Source organism: Corticium candelabrum, chromosome 6 (genome assembly GCF_963422355.1).
Source record: "Corticium candelabrum chromosome 6, ooCorCand1.1, whole genome shotgun sequence".
Taxonomy (NCBI): Eukaryota; Metazoa; Porifera; class Homoscleromorpha; order Homosclerophorida; family Plakinidae; genus Corticium; species Corticium candelabrum.
The window spans coordinates 1,765,939-1,784,142 of NC_085090.1; the positions used below are offsets into that span (position 1 = coordinate 1,765,939).

Sequence of the window (18,204 nt, forward strand, 5' to 3'; positions counted from 1 at the left end):
TGGTCTTGCCAAGTAGCAAACAAATTCTTTTTATGTTTGGCTGTTAGCAAATCTGTCATTCAGATGGAATCAATTATTCATGACACACTGAGGTAATTTCACCCCCTACTAGTAAACCATTTCGTGCTGGGTTCTTTATGTGTCATCTGCTTGACTTTCAAGGCTTTTGTGAACAGGTGGTTCCAGGGCAGTTGACATTCTCTGCAATGCTATTTCTAGTCTCGCGTAGCCAGACCCCTTTATCGCGTCATACTTCCGTGCAAAATGGGGTCTGGTGTGCTGCGTAGAAATCGGCTATCTAAAGACCGAATTTGGTTTCTTAACACTTCACTAAAGACCAGACTGGTATGCAAGCAGTGCAATTCTATCTTAATTAGCTTCTCTTGTTTTGTAGAGAACAACTCGAAGACTACAGCTAGAGTCGTTGCTGTTTGTGAAATCTGCATGTCTACAGCAACAATTAAATGCAGCCGTGGGAACGTTGACATTGACAGGCTTCCTAGGCAATCTGTCCTGATCGACGCCGTATGGAGACTGAATGCTAACGTACTCAATGTAAAGCAATGCACGAAACACATGAGATGATTACCCAAACACAGAAAGACGACTCATCTTGTTTCAATGACGTCAGCTCCAAGCTCTTCAATTCCAGGACCAGATATTGCTCACTCTGGACTGTCTGCGGTCGCTTTAGACGTCAAAACAGCAAACAGCATTGAGTACGTTCGCATCCATTCAGTGCGTTTGCATTCAGTCGTCGTTGTGACACAAGCGCACAACGCTAGACGTACGACGTTGAGCCTGTCGAAGTCAAAGTTCCCGCGGCCTCTTTTAATTGCTGCTGTTGACATGCAGATTGCACAAACAGCAATGACTTGAGCTGTAGTCTTCGAGTTGTTCTCTACGAAACAAGAGAAGCTAATGAGATAGGATTGCACTGTGTGCATACCAGTCTGGTCTTTAGTGAAGCATTAAGAAACCAAATCCGGTCTTTAGATAGCTGATTTTGGCTATGTGGCACACAGTGACATCAAAGGCTGTTCACCAGACCCCATTTCGTGTGGAAGTATGATACGGCGGAAAGGGGTCTGGCTACAGGAGACTATGCTATTTCAGTGGGACCAGCTCTGCTTAGACTTGAGGATTGTTTCTTTTGTTTTATTTTATGCATGTGATTCACAGTTGTTGGAATTTAGAAAGGTGAAGAAACTAGAGGACCGACCACAGACGGATGATCTCTGTCTTTCACAATGTTCTTACAGTGAACTGTAGAAACTAATAGAAACCATGCTTTCAAAAATCTAAAATTATTTTTCCCAGTATGTACACCCTTAGAACTATCATATATAAATTTAAAATAATTTCTGATTTTTGCGTGTCAGTGGCCCTTCAAGTGCAAATTTGACCAATGATGGAGTCACATCTAACCCTGCTCCAGCACTGTTTTTCATGAGCAACTGCAAGTGAGCTGCGTCATTGTTCTGTTAGAAAGAATAGGAGTTTGTCTACATTTTGTTTGTCAATTAATGCCATTGATAAACAGCGGTGCAGTTTGTATTGTAGTGTTCTGCTAATGAATGGCTAAAGAGGAGCTTCTTAGAAATGGCTTCTGGCAGGTCCATAAGCAGGGGCTTGTCAAATGCAGACTGGAGGGGGAGTTCCATTGATCCAGTTAATAATTAACATCTTATCTAGTAGAGAAGTAGAGAGGAGAGAAAGTGATTGGGAAATTTCTCCACAGTGCTTGGCCAAGTGGTAATGAAGCCAACAACAACAAGTAAGCAAGCTGTTTTACAGATTGCAAGCCAAATCCACCTTTTCTGTGGAAAGTTGAACTTGTTAAGCTGCCGGTCCTTGAGTATTGGTTGCCAACAATAGATTGGAAAGTTTTATGAAACAAGTTGTGTGTATTGACCACTGGTTCACTGTCTGGGCAAGACGGTTGAAGCGACTGTTGTGGTAGTATCTGAGAAATAGGCAGGAAGATTGTGGGTCTTCTAGATTGGTTATCTCCTAGCACTGGAGATCACCTGCAGCTACTCTAGATATCTGATTGGAGATCCCAAGATGTTGATGCTTTTTGTAGATGTTGAGATAGCGCTAGACTGAGTAATGTGAGAAAAAGCTCACATTTTAACTACAAGATTCATTGGTGATAATGATTGTTTGAGATGCTCAAAAGCAGCTGGAGCTTAATTTGGCTTGAGTCCAAGAAGAAAGATGTCATCAAGGTAAGTGAGGATGGTAAGATTGGAGAATTGAGACTGCAGATGATGAAAGACAGAGTGGATAGTAATAGAGAAAGGGACATGGCCAAGAGGGTCTTTGATGGATTCCTTGCTTGGAAGATAAAGTAACAACATTGGAGGATGACTCAAAAATGAGTGAGCTGGAGGCTTGATGCACTCTGTAGCACGTGTGGAAGAATTGTTGGAACAGATGATTTCACTGAGTCTATAACATGTTCTCGGTGGACAGAGTGGGTTTATTATGTTTATTAGCAAGAAATATGATATAACATTATATGTTGAAATGACTAAATTGCTAAATATATGAGTAAGGATGCAGATTGTGTAAAGACGCTGAACCATAATTCTTACAACAATGAGAGATGCCAGCTTTCTAAGGGTCACTTTTGCATTGCATTTCTGTAGTGGAACACTAAAATGCCGTCTCCAGTAGGTCTTAAATTTTCTTGGTTTGGCTGTCCTTCATCGTCTACTGATGATCTTTTGCATAAATCATCTAAGTCTTTTGATTCTTGGACACCCAAATTGCCAAAATGTTCGAAAACTAAAGGCATGACTCTAGGAGCAATCCCTAATGGAAGCAAATCCTTCAGATATTTCAACTCTTTCTCTTCTTCTCTCTGCTGTAAATTTCGTTTAAAACATATTACCCAAGAATGGGCCAATGAGATGTCAACCTCCAAATTACGTTCAGGGCCAGCATAAAAAATTCAATCAGAACAATCGAATTTTTAGGAAACTGTTGTTGGGTTCCTTTTGTATAGTCATTATCTAAATCTTGTGACCATGAAAAACCATCCAGCAACAACTGAGTTATGTGCTTAAACCGGTCTTCTCCTTGCTTGCAAATGAGTAAGAAAGATTTGCAATCACACATTCAATATTTAGGTTGACAGCCAGGTAGGTAGGTAGGTAGGTAGGTATGTAGGTATAGGTAGAGAATGGTAGGGCTTTGTAACTGATTGTTATTCATAATTGGTTTCCATGCTGCATATATTTTAGGTTACTTGATCATCACTGGTCGCTTGAAAGAGATGCTTATCACAGCAGGTGGAGAAAACATTGCCCCTGTACCACTTGAGCAGGTAGGCAAGAATGAGTATGTGGGATGTAGCTGTGTACAGGGTGATTTGTGGAGATAGTAGGTGGGCATGTTACGCAGGCGAATGTGTATGAGTGACTGAGAGAAATGAATGTGTGTGAGCATGTTGATGTGCAGACATGTGGTGTAAGAATGTGCCTACATGCATATGAAAATGTGCACGTGTGTGTGTGTGTGTGTGTGTGTGTGTGTGTGTGCGCGCGCGCACGTGTGTGCGTGCACGTGCGCGCATGTGGGGTGGAGGTGGGGTGAATGGGATGGATGGGTGTCATTTGTGCGGTCCGTCAGCCAAGACTTGGTTTTGCGGGAGCGAGGGTAGAATTTATTTTAAAACCGGGAGTTTTCCACGTATATAGGCGTGGTAGCGTTTGGAAATCTACTGGAAGAAAGGCACTAGAACGAAGATCACTGACTATAGAAGATGTGCAAGTAAGTGACAATCTATCGGCTAAGTCTTATTCAAGAACACTGCTGATAGACCAGCATATTTGCAACTAATCACGTGATAGCATCTCGCTTGTTTTTGAGCACACTGCTGTCTTTTGGCGTGTTTTCACCAACAACCTAGTAAATTGTAGAGGGCATGTGAACGCGTTTTCCTGCATTCTAAAATCTGGTGTGCATATGCAAACACGTGAGGTTTCTGACCCCAAAGTTGACGCACTGTGCAGTGTAATGCAATGTAATGGGAGTGCGATAAATTGTCACTTACAAACCACAGTTCTGCGTCTAGGCAGTGCTAAGGCGAGATTTCACTACTCTGTTGAGATTTCTTTGCACTGAGTGCTGTTTTCAACAATGTTCCTTTTCTTCTTTGTAAATTGACTTCATTGTTCACTTGTTCTGGTTTTCTGTAGCTGTAAGAGTTGTGTATCAAATTGATTTTCGAGTATTTTTGAGTTTGCTGGTAGTTGTAAGTGTTATACGGAGTCATAATTAGTCAAGGGGACTGCTGAGCTGTTGTGCATTGGCTATACATATATAATATGGGAAAGAGAAAGAGTGGAGAAACGGTTCATCCTGGAAGCGATTGTCAGCCTTGTGCTAGATGTGGCACCACTGCAGAGAGCTACAGACATCCAGAAAAGTGGAAAGAAGAATTGAAACAATGGGTAGTGTCTGCTCTTGAAATCAACCCAAAGTCTTGCTTGTGTCACAAATGTGAACAATCAATCAGGAGGCAGTGGATGACCAGACAAGGAGATGAATATGGTAGTTCGACAGAAGTTTCTAGTGCCAAGAGGACAAAGGCTGACATCCACTGTGTAGTGACATACTTTCACTCGGAAACTGCTTTGTGCTCAGGGAATGTGTTGTGTTCATCTTTCTCAGGGTGTAGAGTTGATGCAGTGGCAGCATGCTTTCTGAGTCTCCAGCCACTGACTAGAGCTTGCAAAGCACTATTGCATATCAACTATGGAGATGATAGAGATTTTATACCAATGTGTAAGCTTCACTATTCACAGGTATACAGGTGAGAAGCAGCAACTTTCATTTTACAATTGTTTTGGTACGTGAACAGCAGCAGTACTGCATGCACTACATGTAGCAACATCATTCCGACAGTTTCAAAGGGATATGTGAGGGTTTGTCCTGATCCTGCTCTTATTACGGCATACTTGCAAGAGATTTGTGCTGGTTTGAGAAAACTGTTACAGCTGCATCACCTATTAGTTCAAGGTGTTATTTCAACCACCGTCAGATCACCGAAAAGATGAGTAAGCAGGAGTTGGTGTCAAAAAATGATGGGATACAACAGCTAAGAAGAGAGCTTGCTTTAAGTGTGACAAAGTTTCATCTACGTGTAATGCTGGAATCATTGAGCAGTCTCTACTGCAGACTTCGATTTGGCTTCTTGATGCATTGTTTGATAATGTAGCTGTGTTGTTGGCAGATGCACATGAAAAGTTTCTATCTACTTGTTCATTGCTAAGCAACACTTCTTTGCCACCAACTCGATCTGCTAACTGGCTTCTTCTAAATGCCTATCAGGTTCTTTATCCCCATCTTAGATCAAAGAGACATCTCTCAAAGAAACAGGGTACTGTCCTTTTGCAAAATGGCGGAGATCCTGTTGCTGCATTACACACAGCATTAGCTGAATACAGGACACGATGTCTCCGACTTGAGAAGCAACTGGAGAAAGAGAGAAAAATTCGAGAGCAGAACTCCTCAACAGTATTTAGTACAACTGAGTTAGTTTCTACTTGTATGAGCCTCAACAGTAAGCTGCAGGCTGCAGCTTCTCAATTGAGCAAAGTTGATTTGGATCGTGTGAAAAGTCTTGATTTGAATGATGTCATGTTATGTGTTGATCCAGTATTGTGGAATGTGACTACTCTGCTTACACTTAGCCCCGGGGAATGAAATTCTCTCCTATCTGATTCAATAAGTTGGAGCATGAGTAATCACATTAATGTTTGCAACCTTCTCAAGCAAAAACAAGATGTTCAATTTCTACGAAGAGCTTTATGTTGTCCATTATGCTGTATTGTATTAATAGCAGCTGCTCCTCCCTGCATTTGGCTTTGGTGGATGTCATTGACAGCTACACCGGTTTACAGAGCTCCTTACAATTATGAACAGACTTGGAACAGCCAGTAGCAAGGACAGTCTACAACGGTTCCAGGTACATCAAGCATCTGTCACAAATGAAATGGTACCGAGAGACTATATTACACCTGGTAGCTTCTGCACAGCATCAATCAACAACATAGATAAGAATTCTCCTTTGCTGCTAGCTGTTTATGCTAACTAGGAATCTCACGGCTTTCATGGCACCTCAATTCAAGCTTTTGAGCATGCAGCGAGTACCACTATGAATACCTTTGATGATCGAAATACAACCTCACAGGCAGCAAGCAACCGACCTCGAAATCGAAAAATTTGTAGGACTTTTCCAGAATTGACAAACAGCTCAATATTCACGTCAGCTAAAGTCTATTCGAGGATTGGAGAGGACGTGGGGAAAACCTGTATATCTTGAAGCGGACGTCCTAGCAGGTCGATTCCAACATTATTGTAAAGCTCACAAGGAGGAGGTTCCAGATCAGTTAATGAACACTGTGATTGGTTCTTATTACGACACAATTAGTAACTTCCTGTATGACATGCGCTTGGCTCTGCCTTCCTCTTTCGCTTACACCAGGTGTCAGATAACTTCAAAGCCACCCTATAACGCCCACTACTTGAAAGCTGACGGGGACGTACTTTGAACTATAAATTGATAAGTAAAACAGCTGTAGCTAGCAAGCTTAAGTAGTTGAAGCACTGGTTGAACCTTTGAACCTAAGTTCATTTTTAAACTGGAACCGTTTATTTCACTAGCCAGAGTTAACAACGCCCATCTCTGCTCTTCAATTCCTTATCTATAATCGAATAGACTTTAGTGCTCCTTCTGCTGGCTTGTGCAATGCTTCTAACACATCTAGACCATTAACTGTTGACGACTTCTGTATTTGTTGTGGTGATGACATGAATGTGCTGAATAGTGTGGCTGAAGGAGTATTCAGATTTATGGCATTGGCAATGGTAGCAGATAAACTGAATGTGACCAAGCCTGACATAAAGGCTTTCTTTTCAGACTTTGTTGAGACAAGCCAACTGAAAACACGGGCATTCTACCTAGGAGCAATTGACCTGCCAGCAGGTACACAGCAAACTATCAAGGTCTCTCTTGAGATGATATACAGAAGTTTGATGTTGGCACACAAACATCATATGTTATCATTGCAGGGGATGGTAAACATACCGTCATCTCGTTGACTTGAAACGACTTTATGGTTATAGTCTTCATGAATGTTACCATTTCCTGGTGATTGGCATGTCTTGAAAAGTCTTCAGGGTGTTCTTATATTGGGATGGTGGCCTAAGAGATGTGCCACACACAAATCTCACACATTGAACTCTTTGAAATCTGCACCAAACTTCAAGAGAACACATCAGTTTTTGTTGCAGGCATGGGAGTCTTTTTATATTTACCAACTGGCTCAGTTTGCTATGCATAGTGGAACTTTATCATTCCCTTTACTGGATTCTGTTGAAGCTGTCCTTTCACATTGTAATGATGCTGGTGAATCTATTTCTGTTAGTCATATGAGGCATGTCTTTGTCCCTCAATGAGTTGTATCAACAAGTTGCCTTGTGAAGAGGTTTCTGCGATTGACAAGACCACCTGCTTCTGGAAAAGATTTATCCATAAAGACATGGCCATCTATGCTGCTCTGTGTTTGGCAATTAGAAGGGAAGACTGGAGACAGAGATTATGTTTTGTCAAATATGCTGCTCCTTTGTTTCATGCATTTGACAGGACAACATATCAAGATCTGATAGTGCAGCATCTAGGTGATATTTACAACAACCCACAAAAAGTAGTACATGGTCTTGAGAGTGGAGGTTTTGTGGCCAGCATATGTGGAAACAGTATGATGTCTGTTGCTGATGAGATGCTGATCAACAGAGAGACTAAGGCTTGTCGTGTCCGAACTACACCAGATGCTTTGTCAAAGCTGGCGGGATACCTACCTTACAGGAGCAACCTACTCACAAACATCAAACAGCAAATAATTCCTAAGCGTGAGAAGACTGCTCGTGAGTCAACCACATTTATTCCAAGGTCATCAACACTTCGAAAACAAACAACATCAAAGCATTCAAAAAGGTACTGCAAAAGCATGCTCTTTTTTGATTCTAGAGAGTTAAGTGATGCATCTGGCCGTCATGTGATTGTGCCACTCTGTGAGTTAGAGGTGGCTATAAAGGCTTATTTGAGCAGAGCCCAGGAAATGCAATAGCAAGTGGGGACCTTCTGAATGCTTTTGGCCAAACCTTAGGTGGATAGTCAGTGCATGCCCAGAAACTCTGTAATGCACAGGGAATTTGTCAAGACATAAAAGCTACCATAGAATAGAAGAGCTTGTCTATTCTTGTCTTGTGTGTGTGTGTGTGTGTGTGTGTGTGTGTGTGTGTGTGTGTGTGTGTGTGTTTGTGTGTGTGTGTGTGTGTGTGTGTGTGTGTGTGTGTGTGTGTGCATGTGTGTGCATGTGTGTGCATGTGTGAATTGTATATGCTGGATGTCTTTTTACTGAAATAGCAAATAAAGAATGAGCTTCCTATGGTCAGTCATTGCTTGGTAGTTGGAGACAAACGAAAGTTCCTGACAATGATTGTTACCCTCAAGTGTGAGGTGAGCACTACATTGTCTGAAGAGATTCTGTCTATAGAGATAATCTATACTGTACTGGTTGCTGCTAGTTTGATAGTGAAGGTGTGCCAACTAATAAGCTTTCAGAAGTTGCTCTTGGTGAGTGTGCAAAGATTGGAAGCAATGCAAAAACAGGTGAGAGTTTAATTAAGACAAATGTCTGAGCTATTTGGCAGCAATGTAGCTAAAGTACAGAACTGCGATGTGAAGGATGACTTAGATGATTGTTTTTGCCTGAGTTATAGCCGTGAGAAAATCTTTAATCCATGGTCCAGCAGCCAGAAAGACACTTAGGCCAACAAATGACAGCAGTTACTTGCAGAGCACTTTAGGGCATGTGAGGCACAGTTCATCAGATGTTTTGCCTTCTTTAGGCAATTATTTTGCAACAATCCTAACATATTTCGAATTGCTGTTTCTTCTTCAAGTAAGAGTGTACAGCTACAAGGTACAAATTCGATGTAACTGCAAATTTGATGTAAGAAGCGGTCTATGCTCCCGAGTCACCCGAGTCACAGTACAGTGGTGACATTGTAATCAGGTAGCTAAGTACACAATTACAATTGTTTTCAGTAGCATGACAATCATCTAGCAGAAAATGAGTATGTGTCTCCTCATGAGTGCACCTCAAATTTCTGCATTCTCCAAAGTCAAAGAATCTTCAAAAATTTCCTAGCATAACCAAAGACATTGCTTGTCTTGAGTAACATGTATTTCATCAAGTAGAGGTAGTATGCACGCAGCCTTTAGTCCACTGCTGCAGAAGGAAATGTAGCAGTTCAGCTTTGTTTTCACCTTCTGCAAGGTATCTCTTCCATTCAAGTAACTGCTGCATGCTAATGGGTTGTAAGAATCTATTTGTGTACCACACTTGACCTTTCACTAATTTCAATTATTCCGCCTTTAGGTTTACTGTCACAATTATACATTTGCTCAATAGTCTGCTCAACAGCCACTAGAGAAAACAGATTCAAAGACCTCTGAAAATGCCTCAGCTTCCAACGCTTGGCTAACAGAAGGCTTGGACTGTGGTAGACGTTGCATGTCACACATTGGCAGTAATACCAAGTATTGAGAATAGTTGATGTGATCGTAGCAGAATAACCATAGAAGCATTTCTTGCACTGTCTGTAGATGGAGCGTTTAGTTACCTTCTCCGGTGGCAAAAACAAACCTTAGTAACACGAATAGTAATATAAAACCATGTCACGGTAAGATAACAAGATGGAGTGGGATACTTCATAACCTGAGCACAATACCCTTCAAATTTTATGTAAAGCAACTGGAAACCTGGATCACAAAGTAGTAAACCTGCCTCAGGTATTGCGGAACATCAGACCTCCTTCACTGAGTTCTTAGAAGCCGCAAGAACCTGGTTTGCGACTGAATTTCATGAAGACCATCAAGCACACATATTTCAAAAGACTGCAACAAACTTCAAATGCTACTTTATGTGCTCTTAGAGATCGATTATAGTTTTGGAAATATCTCTTGCAATAACACTTGGACCAACAACTCCATTCTTTACCAGCAAGTCCTGAAGACCTGCTTTGACAAATTATTTTCCAATGACACAATGGAAATGCTCCTATTCTTAGCACAACATGTCAAACTCATCAGAGAGATTTAGACGATTTCAGGGACCCCTTCCCTCGTTTGTCACTGTACCTATGGAGTGCAGTTGATTCAGTTGAGATGAAATAGTGCAATCATAAACCATTAGTTGCTGTATTGGAAATATGCAATAATATTAAATACATTATAATGTGCTTACATTTATAATGTATTTAATGGCTGAAAATGTTTGTATTCTGTGCAGTTACTGATGCATGTGTTTGTCTACGAATACGACAGTACATTAGAAATGGGATGCAGAAGGTTAATGCAACTGCAGAATCTCATGCCCAAAAAATACAGGTGAGTAATTATGAGATGTGACAGTCAGTTGGTACAGTAACTGCTCGCATGAAGTGCCAAACAGAATTGATCAATGCAAAATAGCGGTTGAGTACTGAAGGTGATCAGTAATTTTATGCTCATTGTATGTCAACGACATGTTAGTTCTACTAAGGAATACCATATATAAGTATCATAAAGTCTGTCCAGCTGCAAAAAATGTGAAGAATGGTGATGCATTTGTCTTTTTGTAATAAAACCAGAGCATTGAAGCTGTCCATATTGTTTGCACTAACTGTCTGTGCTTTGTAGCATTTGCACAAATGTTTTAGAGGTTTTTACATTGCTGAATTAACTATTTAAGCAGGGGAGGTATAGTTGGCATCTTTGTTATCTATTACCAACAATAGCATGCTTTATCATACTTGGGTTTTTTGGTACTGCTCTAATTGTGAATTTATTTTCTTGTCTTGGTTATCCGACCTTTAGAAGTTTGACATAGTACCTGAGGACTTCTCAATTGTTGGTGGAGAATTGACACACAATCTAAAAGTTCGGCGACCAGAGGTACTCAGGAAGTATGCTGACGTTATCCAACTGTTGTATGACAGCTAAGAAATTTGGAATTGTCATAGTAACCAACTAGAGAGTAGAAACATTTGTAAGGAAAATGGATCATTGCCTGTACATTTTGAAATGATTGTGAATGTACAACGTTAGGTAGTGTCGATGAATTATTGTACAGTTAATCCAATAGACAATTTTAGTTTTTTTAGCATGACAAAAAACTACTTTAATTAGTATCTGGTGATTATTGCAACCAGAGCTTTAAGTTAGCTGCAGATTTGCAACTTTGGAAGACATAGTAAGCAATAGTTTGTGTTACATTTTACAGAATACTTTGCTGCTACCATTTCAATTTTGTGTTTCTACTTTCTTATTTCAATACTAGTCTTGGGATCTTACTGGACGACTTAATACTGGTAATAAGATCTGGACCCTAGTTAGCGTTAACGAGGTCCTGGCCATAGTTCTCTTTGAAGCATTGTAGCCACCCTGGCAGTCTAATTATCGTATGTTCTTAGGACCTGCTTGAGCTAACGGGAGAACAGAACCTATATAAGTAAGGATACATGTACAGGGCGTGGGAGAGAGCGATTGCAAATCTCTATGCAATAGAGATATCTGAACTGTCGATCTTTTACTTTGAATTAATCTAGCTGTTATCAGCTGATCATGCAAACCTTCGTAAAATTAAAATCTGAACTACGTGAGACTGAAGTGACTCATAAGGCTTCATTTTCTACTGCAGGCCATCAGCTAATCAGCTAGTATGTATACAGGGTCATTTGAAAGTTTCCTGTATTGTGGACTGTCTGTGCTGTGCGTGTCTGTATAGAGGTGTATCGATCTCCAAAACTGCCCTTTGCAGCTCCACCAAATTTTGCTCGTGCATGCCGATCCCATCAAGGTAGACAGTGAAGGTGTCACCTCCTAAAATTTCCTTGCTATTTCTTTGCTGATCGAACCTGCTTCCACTCGCACTCGAATTTTTCTAGAACGCCGCATCGTATCTCCCAAATCTGAACTGGACATTCCTGATCTCAGACGGTACACATGAAGAGTGTCATTTATTACCAGCAACATGGATAAAGGCAAGAGTTTTTCAAATATATCCGGGTCTTTAAGAAATACGGCGGCTATATACCTGTATTCTCCTGTGTACACATCAAATTCGTGTTATTTTGCAAGGGCAAAGAACAGGCGAATCAGTAGTTGATGACATCATCATACCCTACTCTGCGACAATATTCTCAGTAATGGGAAGTATTGGAAAACAGACTGGAACTGTCAAACCCAGTAACCTTCACTCTTTATCAGGCACGCATCTTATTGCAGTGGCAGACATTTCTATCCAAGAATATTTCTGGTCGTGTACCTCGTGTGGCTTATACATGTAATTGCTGTTTCCAATTATTTACTTCGATATCTAGTAAAAACTTGCAGTCGAATAGCTTGCATCAATAAGAACATACAAACACCATACAGTGTACAGCAGTAGCAGGCAGAACTGAACTTACACATGCATGCAATCCACTGATACAGTAATGTGGCACAGAACTGTTATATTGATAAGAGTGCAGACATTTTTGGCTACAGTTCATCTACAAATCAAGCAATGTATTAGTAACCATCATACACTAAGTGATTAACTACTTACTATACATTGCATCTGACACTCACGATATGAAACACTACAAGGTTTACACAAATGTCTTTAGAAATTTATTGATAGATGTGCCTAATATATGAAAAAATGGACCCTTATGGACAGTTATGTTTGCTTTTTGTGCGTGTATGATTGTCTGTTTCAAGTACATGTATGTTGTTAAATTTGTTTACTATTTCACTCTGCAAATACCTATTTCATCCTACACAAAAAGCTATGCATATACTGTACTTGTGCAAATGTTTGCATACTAAAGTCCATCTAGGATTCTGGCTTTTAGAATAGAGACCAGCATTGTGATGTAACTGTTCATTTAAATTAAAGCAGAGTTTTCAAGAGACTGATAGTTATACCCCCAAAGCCAAACAACATAATGACTGGAAAAGCCACACATTTTAATTAATATTGCATGCATACATAAACCTAATATTCTTAATGGAAATGTATTTTGCATGGCTCAAATTAAAGTGAACACATAAAAATTGTTACACACACACACACACACACACACACACACACACACACACACACACACACACACACACACACACACACACACACACACACACACACACACACACACTCACAGTACTTTTGGAAACTTCTTGTCATGACACAGGGCCGTAGAAACTGCCCAGACCCTGGCCTTGGCAGTTTTAAAATTTGCACTTTCGTCTGTCTACGATTTGTCCAGTTAAGGCATAGGTATAATAAATAGTATCAATTTATTATTGATCTGGTAAAGGTTTGTGTCTGTTTCACTACATCACGGCTGGGTTTACAGAACGTGCAGCTTCACTCTCACATCATATACGGGAATGTAAGCCTCACGGAAGTGACCCGGATTATTGGTTATATTCAGTTGGAAACTATTAATGCGTGTTAGCGTACCACACCCATTAGCGTGCGCTAGGCCCATTCACATTTTGTGAGCTTGCTACGGCAGAGTCACAGAAGTATAAGCAAAAAAGCATGGTCATGCATGTTATGACTACGTGTCATTACTTACTGTAAACTTTGTGGTTGATTTGCTAATTGCATTACTTATTTTTCTTTCTATTCTAGTTAATAAACAATAAAAAGTAAATACGTACGAACTTGCCAGGCCCGTAGCAAGCGGTCCGGCAGGTCTGGCATTGGTCGACCATTTTTCAGAAACTGTAGTTTCAGCAGCGGCAGAATAGCGTAGACTTCCGGTTATATAGCTATAGATGATAAAATACATTATTTACTTTCTATTCTGTCTACGTTATCAGGCACAGAGAAATGTAATAATCACAGTGGACATTGATTATATTGTGAAAATTGAGATACGTACCAGAAATAGCTGGAAGAATGCAGTGTAAGAGTAGAAGGGTTCGGAGCCACATCCAGGATTTGTCTTAAATCTTCTAAGTATGGCGACCAGCACATCGAAAGTCTTTCCTGATAATCAAGCCGTTCTTAACCAGCCTCACCAACCTGTGAACTTCGATTTTCCAAAGCGCCCCTTTGGGAAGAAGGTGGAGTTGCGTTGCTTCAGGCCATCTTGGTTTCATCAGTGGCCATTTCTTCACTACCACGAGGCTGACGACGTCGTGTTTTGTCACCTGTACGTGAAAGCATTGACTCTCAAACCAATCAAGTCTAAACCGGATCCTGCTTTTGTTAGTACTCTAGCACATACAGAAGTAGGCTGTTGGTCTATAATTGTATTCATTGGTAAGGTTACTCGTGGATTTTCGAACTGGAAAGATGCAACCACAGGATTCAAACACCACGTAAAGAGTGCGTGTCATCGTGAAGCAGTTGAAGTTCTTGTCACTCTTCCTGCCACCACCAGGGACGTTGGAGAACATCTTTCTCATGAGCATGCTGTCCAGAAAGTCAACAATCAACAAGCGCTTCTTCAAGTACTGTCGTCTGTGAGATTCTTGAGCAGGCAGGGTCTTGCTTTTTAGAGGAGATGGAGATGAATCAGATGGTAATCTACAACAGCTGCTTTGTCTACAGAGTGAGAAAGACCCTAACCTAGCACACTGGCTGAAACGAAAGGAGAATGTCTAGACAAGTCCACAAATTCGAAATGAAATGATCAAAACATTGGGCCTCCAAGTGCTATGAAATATTGCCACAGACATACATAATTCCCCATTTGTAACGGTGATGGCTGATGAAACTACTGATGCCTTCAACAGAGAGCAATTTACAGTCATCATTCGTAGGGTTTCAGAAGACTTGCTGGTGGATGAAGAGTTTATTGGACTTTACCAAACCTCAACTACTGATGCTGCAACCCTTGCAGCTCTGATCAAGGACGTCTTCATAAGACTGAATGTGAGTATGAAAAAGCTTCGTGGATAGTGTTTTGATGGTGCCAGTGCTATGAGTGGCTATAGAACTGGTGTTGTGAAACGCATTAATGATATTGAGCCAAGAGGAGTTTTTCACCCACTGTTACGGTCATGCTCTAAATCTCGCTGCAAATGACACCCTAAAGCAATCAAAGTTGATGAAAGATGTACTAGACACAAGTCGGGAGATCACAAACCTGATCAAATATTCCCCACGTAGGGAGTGGATATTTATGAAGTTGAAGGAGGGCTTGCCAGCTAGTAGTACAGGTATCAGAGTACTCTGCCCTACTAGATGGACGGTGAGAGCTGATATGCTGTCAAGCATTATCAGTAACTATGAGGCATTGCAGAATACATGGGAGGAGGCCCTTGCAATAACAAAGGACACAGAGGCCAAGGCCAGAGTCCAAGGGGTGTCAGCCCAAATGGATATGTTTCAGTATTTGTATGGTATCATGCTAAGTGAAATGAGATTAAGACACGCGGACAATCTGAGTAGAACTTTACAACATAAGTCTTTGTCTGCAGAAGAAGGTCAACAAGTTGCTCAGATGACTGTTGATACAATCACATCACTTCGAAATGATGATGCCTTTGACCTGATGTGGGAGAAAGTGAGTAGGAAAGCCAGATCTTTGAATGTCAGTGACCCACAGCTACCTCGAAGGAGGAAAATGCGTAGGAGGCTTTGTGAGGGTTCGTGTGAAGGGGACTTTCATGAGACCCCAAAAGAACACTATAGACAGTGCTACTATGAAGCACTCGATCTAATTATCAACTGTATTCAATCTCGATTTGATCAGCGTGGCTACACAATATATCATTCTTTGGAGACACTTTTGATTAAGGCAGCCAAACAGCAGGAGTTAGAAGATGATCTGAAAACGGTTTGTGCATTCTATAAAGATGACTTTGACCAGGAGATGTTATATGCACAACTTCAAACGTTTGGAGTCCACTTCCAACAAACGTATCAACTTCAATCAAAGGAGGCCAGCACAAAGATGACCATCTTTGACATAAAGTCTTATTTTCTCTCGTTGTCTCATGGTCAGAAGGTCCATTTATCACAAGTGAAACGCCTTTTTCAACTTGTGTTGGTCATGCCAGCCACCAATGCGTCATCTGAAAGATCATTTAGTGCGCTGAGACGACTCAAAAGCTACCATAGAACAACTATGATGCAAGAGAGGCTAACTATTTCTTTATGTTCACAAGAACAGGACAGATGCACTGGACCTGAAAGCAATTCTAAATGACTTTGTGGGAGAATCAGAGCACCGATCAAACATTTTTGCCAAGTTCTGATGCATGTTGACTTTAGGCATTTGGTGTGCGATGTGATGTTCTGGCCATGTATTATTTTTATATATTTACGCTGGAATACACACAGTGTTCTGGAACAGTTTCTGTGAAGACTTGACTGCTTTCTAACTTAAATGGTTGTACGATTTTGTTCTTTGTTGTTGAGTGAAATGCTTTTGTCTCAGACATTAATATCAATCACAGCATATAACTATTAATTTTATCTTTCGCCGGACCATTTTTTCATGCTTGCTACGGGCCTGCTTGCTGTAAGCATACACGCATACATGTCATTGTAAACAGAAAAAACTATTGGCGTTTAAATATTTATATCATATGACTGTTACATATGGGTCTGACCTTCAATCTCTGATCAGCTGCGGAAGATATTTCTGCAGCTTAACCAGTGCAATCAGATCTTTGACTGAATCAAATGATAAGATGTTGTCATTATCACATCACACAAATGACTGCTGGCATGTTTACTGTAAAGACTTGCAGATCTTCTTGCCTTTCTGTCTTCAGATATTGAATGATTTCAGTGTTTTAATTAGTAAAAGTCTTCTCAGCTTTATCCAACTGTAAGAGACGCATCTGACACAAACCGATGTCATGCAGCACTAACACAGAATAGAAATAACTCAATTTCTATCACATACTAATCTTTAGAATATATATGTAGTTTAGATTATAAAATAGCAGCAATGTGTTTGTTGTTTTAGAGGACAGTGATTCAACTACATCACATAATTGCAAACACAAGTCCATACCTATAGCTTCCTCCACTGAATGTAAAGACAGTGCTTCAAGTTGTGCCTTCTTTTCTAAGCAAAGCAAGTCTTTGGCTCTGACAAAATCTTTTCAGCATATGCTGTCCTTGTTACCAATCGTATCACTATTAAAATCATGTATGATGACTACATTACAATATTTGAACAGCAAAAAGTTCATACTAGCAGCTTTGTCAAATATAGTCTTATTTATTAACACCAATTCCTATTCCTAGAGACACAATAGCCAGGTAGTCTAAAAACTGTATATCAACACAAAAATCACTACCGACTCACTACTGATTATTATTATTTCTTGACGCAGATGACTAGACCGGTAGGTACTGTACCGACTGAATTCTTCTTAACACTGCGCAGTAGAAGTACAAGATAATCATAGGTTTGCGCACTGATTGCATCTCCAGTCTTCCCGCCCCTGCCGTTTCCCCGTATGTGGCTCGGTACCGCGGTACGGTCCTGCCATCCAGCTTTTTGAGTTCGTTGTTTGATAAGTCTCCTTCACCTGACTCGACAAAGCCCATTTCCTATAGCTCATAGCTGAAATTATAACTTCAGACGTCTCGCGGATATCTAGCAGTGGCATAGGAATCCAGGTTGGGGAATGCGCGGCAAGTAGCCTCGTGTACCCAGGACGTCTGCGCGCAGCAAGTTTTGCACTGTCGACTATTCGAGCTCCTCGTTTTCTTCCACTTGTAGCTCGTTTTCACGATGACCCATATATATAGTGACCATAGCCTTCTGGCCGGAAGAATGTAGGCGGAGATGGTCTGGCTACGCGAGACTAGCATTGGCCATAGCTAGACTCCAAAAATTATAATATTTGGCATATTATATGTACGTACATCACGTTCACCTATGAGAACGGACTTTGTTGTAACTTGTAAATTTCATGTGGTCTACAACTAGACGTTTGCATTGCCAAGCAATTAGATGGGTATACTGCATCTGTAGTTTGATCAAAGCTTGCTTCAACGTTACTGCTATGCAAGCTGAATACGCAACGTAAAAAATCTTTAGTCAAGCTCATGTAAAAAACTAATATTTTAATGATTTTAACTGGCATTTTTCTTACCGCAGTAATCACTTGTAATG

At 40.6% G+C, this 18,204-nt stretch overlaps 2 protein-coding genes and 1 long non-coding RNA gene across 3 annotated transcripts in view; 2 read left to right on the top strand and 1 right to left on the bottom strand.

The window, feature by feature from the left end:
- LOC134180992 (long-chain-fatty-acid--CoA ligase ACSBG2-like) overlaps nt 1-11,347 on the top strand; it is a 44,380-nt gene extending 33,033 nt beyond the window's left edge. Inside the window, exons 15-19 of the mRNA XM_062648176.1 lie at nt 3,252-3,334; nt 8,444-8,536; nt 8,605-8,689; nt 10,374-10,471; nt 10,940-11,347. Of these exons, the coding sequence (XP_062504160.1) occupies nt 3,252-3,334; nt 8,444-8,536; nt 8,605-8,689; nt 10,374-10,471; nt 10,940-11,065 (485 nt within the window). The 3' untranslated portion in view covers nt 11,066-11,347. The remainder of the gene's footprint in view (nt 1-3,251; nt 3,335-8,443; nt 8,537-8,604; nt 8,690-10,373; nt 10,472-10,939) is intronic.
- Nucleotides 11,348-12,404: 1,057 nt separating this feature from the next.
- LOC134181614 (uncharacterized) lies at nt 12,405-17,102 on the bottom strand. The gene is made up of 5 exons (XR_009970182.1): nt 17,092-17,102; nt 16,808-16,900; nt 16,682-16,745; nt 12,672-12,705; nt 12,405-12,615 (listed from the first exon to the last, which is right to left on the bottom strand). It is a non-coding gene; the product is annotated as an uncharacterized LOC134181614 (long non-coding RNA).
- On the top strand, nt 14,333-16,625 carry LOC134181294 (uncharacterized). The gene has a single exon (XM_062648541.1). It carries the CDS (start codon nt 15,082-15,084, stop codon nt 16,273-16,275), a length of 1,194 nt encoding a protein of 397 aa, XP_062504525.1. The 5' UTR covers nt 14,333-15,081; the 3' UTR covers nt 16,276-16,625.
- Nucleotides 17,103-18,204: the final 1,102 nt, after the last annotated feature.